The sequence below is a fragment of the Abrus precatorius genome, unplaced genomic scaffold, assembly GCF_003935025.1.
Source record: "Abrus precatorius isolate BTA unplaced genomic scaffold, Abrus_2018 Scaffold10, whole genome shotgun sequence".
NCBI classification, from domain to species: domain Eukaryota; kingdom Viridiplantae; phylum Streptophyta; class Magnoliopsida; order Fabales; family Fabaceae; genus Abrus; species Abrus precatorius.
This window is the reverse complement of record NW_020874292.1, coordinates 31,426,758-31,436,787: the sequence shown is the minus strand read 5'-3', so window position 1 is coordinate 31,436,787 and position 10,030 is coordinate 31,426,758. Positions and strand designations below refer to the sequence as shown.

At 30.3% G+C, this 10,030-nt stretch overlaps 1 protein-coding gene across 5 annotated transcripts; it reads left to right on the top strand.

The window, feature by feature from the left end:
* Positions 1-3,897: 3,897 nt before the first annotated feature.
* On the top strand, positions 3,898-8,018 carry LOC113853297 (allantoate deiminase 2). Of its 5 annotated transcripts, none has more exons than XM_027483859.1 (12): positions 3,898-4,192; positions 5,027-5,071; positions 5,381-5,484; positions 5,556-5,640; positions 5,741-5,857; positions 6,065-6,174; positions 6,254-6,359; positions 6,452-6,538; positions 6,894-7,136; positions 7,255-7,380; positions 7,581-7,742; positions 7,824-8,018. In XM_027483859.1, the coding sequence occupies exons 1-12, from the start codon at positions 3,938-3,940 to the stop codon at positions 7,941-7,943; spliced, it is 1,560 nt and encodes a 519-aa protein (XP_027339660.1). In that variant the 5' UTR covers positions 3,898-3,937; the 3' UTR covers positions 7,944-8,018. The 5 variants fall into 5 exon arrangements, with proteins under 5 accessions (XP_027339660.1, XP_027339661.1, XP_027339662.1 ...); XM_027483860.1 differs by having other exon boundaries at positions 3,958-4,192; positions 4,980-5,071; XM_027483861.1 differs by having other exon boundaries at positions 3,978-4,192; positions 4,980-5,071; positions 7,805-8,018.
* The last annotated feature ends 2,012 nt before the right edge of the window (positions 8,019-10,030 follow it).

Sequence of the window (10,030 nt, the reverse complement as noted above, 5' to 3'; positions counted from 1 at the left end):
CCAAAAGGTATTTGTCTTCCAAGTGGGTAGATATTATTTCAATGGCCTAACGTTTGATGCTTGGAGCAGGGTGGTGGACCATTGTCATAAAAAAAATAAAAAAAAAAAAACTTTTTCACAACACATGTGGGATATATAATTATTTTATGTTTTGTGCATTATGTGGGGCCACTGTGGCATTTTTTAATATAAAAAGGAGGGCTAGTCCGTGATCATGCACTAAAAGGAAATCTAGTTGCCTTGGACTAGTAGTCACCTAAGAGAAACCAAAAGGAAACATAGCCTAAAGCTATTGAAAATCAACCAATAAAAAGGCTCCTAGTTGTACCGTGTTCTCTCAAAGAAACATTAATTTATTCAAGCGTTACAAAAATGATGAAGATGAAGAGCACTCCTTTCCTTTGACTCATGTCTCATAATATGGGTCCTACTCCTTCTCCTTCAACCCTTTCAATGCATATGCTTCATGTTCCCAGCTGAACCTGTCCCTTTTCAATAATATACTCAAGTGTCTCAGATGGATTCAGACACATAAAAGGGCAAAATAAATTTAATTTTTAATAAATACTTTTTAAAAAAAATAAGTAACATGGATACAGGCCCAAAAGGGCAAAATAGTAATTATCCGTATCGAAATCGAACTAGGATAGGATCTCTTGAGGATAGAAATATGTGGAAACACACCAATAAACAAAGTGCAGCATTAAACACGGTCTGGTCTCGTAGGTCCAATGGAATCTTGGGAAAATGACAGTAGAACGATTTTGGTCGTGGAATACGCGTCATCATGCACGTTATCATCAAAATAAATTAAGCTCCAAGAATCTCATAACTATATTATTACGTGACACATATAATGTTTATCAAAATATATATGTTAAGGTACATTACCAAATGAATTTTATTAAATATATCAAACACGATGAAACCAGTATATTAATCTATTTTGATCAAAATAATTTTAATTTTTCAATAAGTATCTTGTATAATAATCAGCATTTGCTTCAATATATAACAACAAAACAATGCTGATAAATAATCTTTAAAAAGTAATTGAAGAGTTAAAAATATATTAAAAAAAAACAGTTGTCTTTGCAATTTACTTACACATGTTTACCGATAATTTTTTTTTATTAATTACACAATCAATATGTTAAAGGACTCGTTGACAAGAGAACAATGCAAGATGTTTTCGTTTCACCACTGGGCTTTGCATCTGTGCTGTATCGTTTACATTGTATTACATTTGCTCTTTCACCACTGGACTTTATCACTGTCTTTTGCATTATTTTTGTCTTATTTTATTTTATGTATATTATTATTACGTTATATTTTTTAACAACATTGATTAAGTGAAGTAAAAATAAATTGTAATCCTAAAAAAATATTTGGTAGAAAGTATCTGTGAGACATTTTTCATTATATCCTTTCAATTTTACTATAATTAATTAATACTCAATTATTGTAATTAAATTATGATTCTTCCGTTTGAATTTTTTAAAATAATTAGAAAAGTGTTAAGTATTCTGAATTCTAAAAGTATAATTTTATTTGTTTATATTATCATTTCACTATATTAATATTTTTCTTATTTTAGTTAGTAAATACAACAAAGTAAAGTTAATGAAAAACTAATATATTTTATTAATTTTTAAAATACTTCTAAAAGATTTAAATCCCAGATACAAATAAATTCTCACAATCACTTCGCCACTTATGTGGCTATCAACGAAAGGTACCACTGGAAGTTTGAGCAAAAGGCAAAGGTAGAAATTCGTGAAGTTATAAGAATGGAAAATAAAACACCAGAGAGGTCACTTTGAGCAAAGATAATACACTAAATAATGTCTAAACATACTTTTGATTCATTCTACATTTTCTTTAAATCTTATCACTCACCTTCTTAATCATCTCAAAATACTACATATGCTTTAAATATTAATTTTTAAAGTTTTTTATTCTTATAAAAATGTAAAGATATTAATTTTTTAATCTTATTTTTTGGAATTTTGTTAAGTAAAAAAATTAATATGATAAAAATATATTTAAATAAATATAATAATCTTCTTTAAAGTTAATAATGCTTAGTTTTTAAAAAAAAAATCGTGAAAAAATTGTAACACAATAATTATTTTGAAATTGATGTGTTTTTTTGTTGTTGTTTAGTTTGTTTAATAGTACATAGTAATAACTGTATAGCATGACCATAAACCTCACTTTCAATAGAGGAACAGCTAAGGTAGACAGTAACACGGGTTAGGAAGATACTAGTGTGTGGAATGATCATGATTAAATAGTTAAAAGTATAAGTTATATATTTAATAACACTAAGGTTTGTTTTTTGTGATTTTAAATAATAAATTAAAAATTATGTTTTTCTCTTATCTTAAAATACAAACTCATCTTTTTTGAAAGATTAACGTGAGTTATACTTTAAAATTTTAATATAAATAAATACCTTAATAGAACTTAACAATTATGAAGGTGACTTTCAATGATATTTTATATTTTTATATAATGCCAAGTAACGTAAAAAAAAATTTGTTATTATTTCAAAATTTGGAAGGTTTTAAGTATCCTTATTATTAATTTTAATTTTTTATTTTATTTTCAATGATACAAATTAATAATAAATGTTTAGAATTTTTCATCAATCATGTCAAGAATTATAGCAAGAGAAAAAGATATTTAAGAGGTTAAATCATTTAAATTAAATTCATCACCCTAAAATTTTAAATATATTCATAAAATATAATATATTATTTATTATATAAATTAATAAAAATTTCTTAAATAAAAATAATAGATAAACTATTTAAAATATATTATTTTATATATTTTTATTAATTATTAAATAAAAATTTAATTTAAACAATTTAAAATTACAATTAAATATAAAAAATTATAATTAAAAAGACTAAAATTACACAAAAATCAAAGTAAAAAATTTAAAATACAATTCAGTATAGATAAAATAAAATTAAATACAAATTATATTATATTTTTTAAAAAGAGAGTATATATTTAATTTAAATTTTTTAAATAAAAAACATAATTAAAATATATCTAAAATAATATAATATAATTTACTCAAAATTATTATCAATTAATTTCTTAGCTGGCTAATAATCTCAAAATTCAATTAAATTATTAAGATAGTCATCACCGTCGTAATAATAATAAGAAAAAACAAATATTACTGAATATTTTAATATTATCTATTGAGAATTTTAAAATAATTTTTTTAAAAAAATAATACACTATATTTATGACTTTTAATACATTTTTTATGTTTAAAATATTTTTATTAAATTTAATTTATAAAAATAAATTTATATTAAAAATATTTATTATATTAAATATAAAAATGTTATAAATATTTTTCTTATTATATAAATGCTTAATTTTATTCGAAAAAAATTTTAAACTAATTTTTTTAACTTGTGTTTGAGAACACACATTAAGAACATATATAATAAGATTTTAATGAAAATTACATGGCATCACAAGGCTAAATAAATTGATAACATTACATTTTATCTATTAAATAAAAACACATTCTAAAAAAACCATATAGTTTAGATTAATTTATATATATATATATAACCATTGCCTTTAAAAGTATTTTGTAAAGTATGCATGAGACTGATAGAATCGATTTTATTTCGAAAATGGATTCGTAGCTCTTAAATAATGAATGAAATAATGATGAAATTAATTCATAAAAAATAATTCTAATAACCTTTAAACTAAACCAGTAATTAAGACAGAGACTAAAAAGAAGAACAGCGATGAAACGTGGTTTGAGAAGTGATGAGAGTTAGAGAAAGGGTTACGTGACAAACCTTGCTGCTGCAGCAGAACATGGAAATGCTTTGCAATAGCACTTGTAAAAGGGTCCCACAATGCAACAGGGCTCGTGCATGTCACGGGATCTATGATGCGCCGTCAGAACACAATCACCACAAATTCATATTCTCTATGGTTCTCTCCTTTTGAGATTGAGAAGCATTGCTCTTCTGCGTTAGCTTTTCCTTTTCCTTCTGCTTCTCCTCACAGCCTCAGCCACATCCACAGCCACAGCCACACACTCACCACCCTCCCTCTCTCACTATGCCTTTCATCACTTTCTTCTTCATCTTTTTCTTCTTCTGCTGCCTCTCAGCTCCTTCTTCTGTTTCCATGTTTTCTGGTAATTTCTTCTTTCTCTTTGCTTTTTCTCTTCCATTATTATATCATAAAGAAACTGAAATAAAAAACAAAGGAAGAGGTTGTTGAAGATGTGCAAAGATACCTTTTTTCAAGATTCAGATTCCGTTTCCATTATGTTAGCACAAGATCTCTTTTTTCTTCTTTCTCTCTCTCAGATTTCGATGCAACAGAAACTAACAGAGCCCAGAAAAGGCATGCATACCCCCAACAAGCGCCACCTCAGCTTGATGACGCTTGAGATTTTTCCGTTTCTGGCGTCACCTTAGTCTCTCTGAACCAAACAAAGACTCTTCTTTTTATAAAATATTCATGTGGGTCCTTCTAGTTCTTCCTTCATCTTTCATACACTCTCTTTCACTATGTGTGTTTTCCGGGCTTGTGTTGGGGTCTGAAGCTGACACCCCATTAAAAAATAATGGAGTTTGTTTGTGTGAGATGAGGAAGATTAGAAAAATTATGTTTTTATGTGTTTGTAATTTTAGTTCTCTGAGAGTGTTGAATGGGTCAATTCATGACACTTGTTGGTTTACTTGAAATGTTTGTGTTGAAAATGATAATTAATAATTAAATAATCTGACGGGGACATCTAAGTTGCTTGTTTCTGACAATTGAGATACGTTTCTTAGTTGGTAATAATAAGAATTTGTGTGTGTGGGCTTAATTTAATTTTGAAAAGAGGAGAAGAGGAAAAAGGAAGCATTAATTAGCTTCCCTTGTTGATGGTTGTGATTGTGTGAGTGTGCTAAGTATCTATTTGAAATGAGTAGGTATTGAAACAGGAGATTTAGAAAAAAGAGATGATTTGTTTCCACAGATTCTGAGAGATGAGGCAGTAGGAAGGCTTATTGAGCTTGGGAAGGTATTTAAACTAAACTCAGCTTTACTTTGTTGATCATTTTTTAGTTATGTTTCTACTATTGTCCTAATGGAGTGTATCAATTGAATTTCTGCTCTTGACTTCAATTGCAATGCTCCAGATTCAATTTTATGTTTTTCTTTGCTGTTTTGGTTTACAGGAATGTCTGTAAGTTTTGAAGTGTAACATTTTCAGAAATTTGCAATCTAAATTGTTTATAATTGCTTACACTTCACTGGTTATTCCTATCCAGTGGCTGGTGTACCATAAATTGTTTATTCTTGGAAGCTGATGTTGGTGTTGGATGAACAGGTGAGTGATGCAAGTGGTTATCTTGAGAGGACATTCTTGAGTCCTGCATCCATGAGGGCAATTAATCTTATTCGTAAATGGATGGAGGATGCTGGTTTGAGAACGTTAGCCTTCTAACTTCTTCAACTCTGAATAGTTTTTCTGAAGGCTTGACTGATGCTAATGTTCTTTCCAGTTGGGTGGACCAAATGGGAAACGTACATGGTCGAGTCGATGGTGCAAATGCAAATGCTGAAGCGTTGTTGATTGGCTCTCACATGGTGAGGTGTTTATATCCTCAATTTATTTAAATGAAATTGAACCTTTCCTTGACAATTAATGAAAATTTTAGTGATGATTCATATTAATGATGGATTCTAGGACACTGTTGTTGATGCTGGGATGTTTGATGGATCACTAGGAATTGTCTCTGCCATATCAGCTTTGAAGGTTATGCATGTCAATGGAAAATTGCAAAAGCTAAGGCGCCCGGTTGAGGTTTGTGAAGTAACTGATAAAGTTTGCAATAAAACAATACTGGTTTATCCTCACTGATCTCTCTGATCACTGATCTATTGATTCCTTTTATCATAATGATGTGGGCTGAGAAAAAAGATTGTTGAAAAAGTTTCCGTGGAAATGTTGGAACTATGCTACTTGTTTATGGATGTCATCTTAATATTGTCTGTACTCTTAATCTTGCAGGTTATTGCATTTAGTGATGAAGAGGGTGTCAGATTTCAAACTACTTTCTTGGGCAGTGGTGCTGTTGCTGGTATTTTACCTGCTACAACATTGGAGATATCTGATAAGAGGTTTCTGCTACAAACTTTCTGGTTCCATCTATAGTAAAATTTCATGTAATCGGTATATTTATTCATACACCTCTTTCAGGGATGTAATGATAAAAGATTTTCTTAAGGAGAACTCAATAGAAATTACAGAGGAAAGTCTTTTACAGCTCAAGTATGACCCAAAATCTGTTTGGGGTTATGTTGAGGTATGAAAAACATTTGTGTTCTTCATATACAGTGCTGTTTAGCTCAATGATTTCACCAATGTAGCTCATTGTGTATTTATTACATGCTGCAGGTTCACATTGAGCAGGGTCCTGTGCTAGAACAAGTTGGTTTCCCACTTGGTGTGGTTAAAGGCATAGCTGGGCAGACACGATTGAAGGTAAACAAATAATATTTGCTGTGGTGTGTTCTAATGCATTCAGTTGCATCAGTCTATCATTATAAACCACTTATGTGAACCCAACAAGATATAACTGTTTTCCAAATAGTCTTGCAAAGTGCGCTTTAGTTTTTACATTCATGTGAAGCACATTATGCGAACTCTGTCACCAAACTACATTTTATGACGTGGTGTATCTAAATAAAATTTTCAGCATCAATATTTGTGAAAGGTATTTTCAAAAACAGAACTATATGCATACTGATTTTGGTATTTTTATTTGTATAATGTATGTATTGCTATATATACTTGCTTGCCTGTATATACGTTGATTTATAATTAAATAACTGTGCAGGTTACAGTTAGGGGCTCACAAGGTCATGCTGGAACTGTTCCAATGTCCATGCGTCAAGATCCTATGGCTGCTGCTGCTGAACAAATTGTGGTCTTGGAAAGCCTCTGCAAAAATCCTCAAGAATTCCTTTCTTATGATGGTCATTGCAGTGATTCATCAGTGAAATCACTTTCAAGCTCGCTTGTTTGTACTGTTGGAGAGATATCAACATGGCCAAGTGCCAGTAATGTCATTCCTGGCCAGGCAAGAGATGAATTTCTAAAATGTGGCTGACCCTGGAGATGTCAAAGTGGGCATGCTGTTTTTCCTTTCTTATTTTGGGAGTTGGTGCTCATGGTGACAATGCATTGACTTGGTGTAGGTTACATATACCGTGGATATACGAGCGATTGATGACCTTGGACGCGAGGCTGTTATCTATGATTTATCCAAGCGGATTTATCAAATATGTGACAAGCGTTCAGTTTCCTGCATTGTGGAACACAAGGTACGATCTTTATTTGGTTTTTTCAGTGTGTTTGGAAACACGTTGAGAAATTTGTAAACATGGATCCAATACAGAAGCTATGACTAATATAAAAGCTACAAGTGCATCGAAGTAAACGTAGATTTATACTCATTCAAACGTGAATCTAAATACTTGTTATCTGAATTGTGCAATCAATGACTTTGTTGTGTTCACCTCAGCACGATGCAGGTGCTGTGATTTGTGATTCTGATCTGAGTTCACAGCTCAAGTCAGCGGCTTATTCTGCACTCAAGAGGATGGAGGGTGACATTCAGGATGAAGTGCCAACCTTAATGAGTGGAGCAGGCCATGATGCAATGGCAATATCTCACTTAACAAAGGTTTGTATCTTTGTTCTTTATGTAGATTTTGATATGTAAATTTACCCTTTAGAATATGACAGTGAATGACGATTTGAGCAGGTGGGAATGCTGTTTGTGCGCTGTCGCGGAGGCATAAGTCACTCTCCACAAGAACACGTGCTAGATAATGATGTTTTGGCAGCTGGTTTAGCAACCTTGTCATTTCTAGAAAATCTATAATAACTGTGTAAACGAATAAGTAGGCATTATAGCTTGTAATTATAGGTTATTTATTATTCATAATTCAACTGTTTCTTTAGTTGCTTGAGTCTCCTTATAGTTAGTGATGTACATTTGTACTTGAGTTTTTGGTTATCTTTATATCACGAAAAGGGCCCCAAATATTTGTGCATGTTCTTTACTAATGTCACATTAAACTAAACATGCTGCCAATGAACGAATTAAAAGAAGTCTTTGGCCACATGCATAATTTTAAGTATTGAAAGTTAAAAAAGATTATCCAATAATCAAATTTGTTTTACTTGTTTTTTGCGGTCTTTCTAATTAAAAAATGACATTAAAAAAATCTTTTTTTGAATAAAATTTTCTTAATTGTCAATTCTTCTTGCCTAGTTGTGCTTTAATTGGAAAATGAGGGTTCTTCCCGACTTGATCCTAGCACTAAAACTTCATCTGAATTCTTGCCGAGTAATTACTGTTTGGTACAAAATAATTTCTACCGAAGTTGTAAGCTATGTGACATGACCATTCATGTGTTAGATGACCCAAATATTGGTGGATGAAGTTTCAAATTTAGTGGTCACAATAAAGAAAGAATATGGGTGTAAGCTCATTCCTTCTAGCTTTTGTCAAAAGTAATTCGTATCTTCCAACATTATTTATTATTGAGATACTGTTAACTTACAAGCTGGAATCGAAAGTTCAAGTGAGGGTGAAGCAGAAGGCTGCTGCATTCATAGAATCAAACCAGAAAGAGGTTAAAGTAGACATCATTAGGTGCAATATGCTACACGTAGTGCCAATGCATATTTCACTCGGACTCTATATTTGTGGCACGTAGGAGTGGCATGCATAAGCTAAGTGAAAATAGAATACCATTTTATCTTGTATTTGGATAAGGCATTTCTGGGCTCTAGATAGCAACGTGTGTGTCTGTGTGTGTGTTAAGAGAAAGCGCGAGCACGCTGACATAATTGTGCTTGTAATGGTTATGATGAATTTAAGAGTATCATACAATCGGAAGGAACGTTTACAAGGAAAAATAATAATACTTCTTGAATTGTTGCAGGGATAATGGACTCGTATCCAAGAAAGTTAATTTTTAGCACATCAACTGGGTGCCAAATTATTTTACATGACTTATTTTATAAAAATTTTAATTTAATAATTTGATTGATAATATTAAATATTTATAACAAATAAGTATATTAATATTTTTAAATATGCAATGATATAAATACTTAGTTAATATTATAATTTATAACAAAATTTTCTCGACTTAAAAATGAACAAATTTCACACGTAATAACGAGTTTGTGGTGGCAATTTGAACATTAAAAATCCTGCTCCTCATTTTGCCCTCAAAATTCGTTGAATCTGATATTAATGAGCGTTTCAATTCAAGTCCAATTTCTTCATTGACATACAAAGTTGTAAACTACATTTTGTAGCATTCAATAATAACACCTTCAATTTCTGCACTGATGGATAAATTACAGTTTATAATATTCAACTAAACATGCATGCCTTTGATATATACAAATACTATTAACGAATATTTTTATTAAATTTGCACTGCATCATTTTTGGACAAAAAATATTAATCTGGATATAAAATTTATAGCATGTTTAATTTTTTAAATTTAATAAACGTAGATTTATGTTAATATAAATTATAATTTTCACATTAAAATATAGTTTAACGTGATTTTAATAAGATTATTGAAAACCAGCTGGGCTAGGCATTAGGAAAGCATATGGAACAATCTCATGTCGTGAAAATTGCATAGATACGAGAAGAGACAAAACGTGATTTCTAAGGATAAGGTCGCACACAACGGGGAACACGTATAATATAATAATAAATGAATAAATAGTTTTTAAGTAAACATAGCAGCATATTTTTATTTTTTTATTGGTTAAAATTTATTAAAAACGATAAAAAAAATTATATAAATCACACTTTTTATTATTTTAAATGTAATATTCTTAAAGGGTTTTGGGTTGTGTTCTGAGGCCATGGTTTTGGGTGTTAGCAAAGCGGTATTTGTCACTTTAACTACTTCAAAACGGTTTTTCAGTGAATA

Bases quoted from the DNA above. Each gene is read 5' to 3' on its own strand.
- LOC113853297 (XM_027483859.1), top strand. From the start codon at position 3,938: ATGATGCGCCGTCAGAACACAATCACCACAAATTCATATTCTCTATGG. The intron at 4,193-5,026 runs GTAATTTCTTCT...TTGTTTCCACAG, and splicing joins TTCTGTTTCCATGTTTTCTG to ATTCTGAGAGATGAGGCAGT. The intron at 6,539-6,893 runs GTAAACAAATAA...ATAACTGTGCAG, and splicing joins CTGGGCAGACACGATTGAAG to GTTACAGTTAGGGGCTCACA.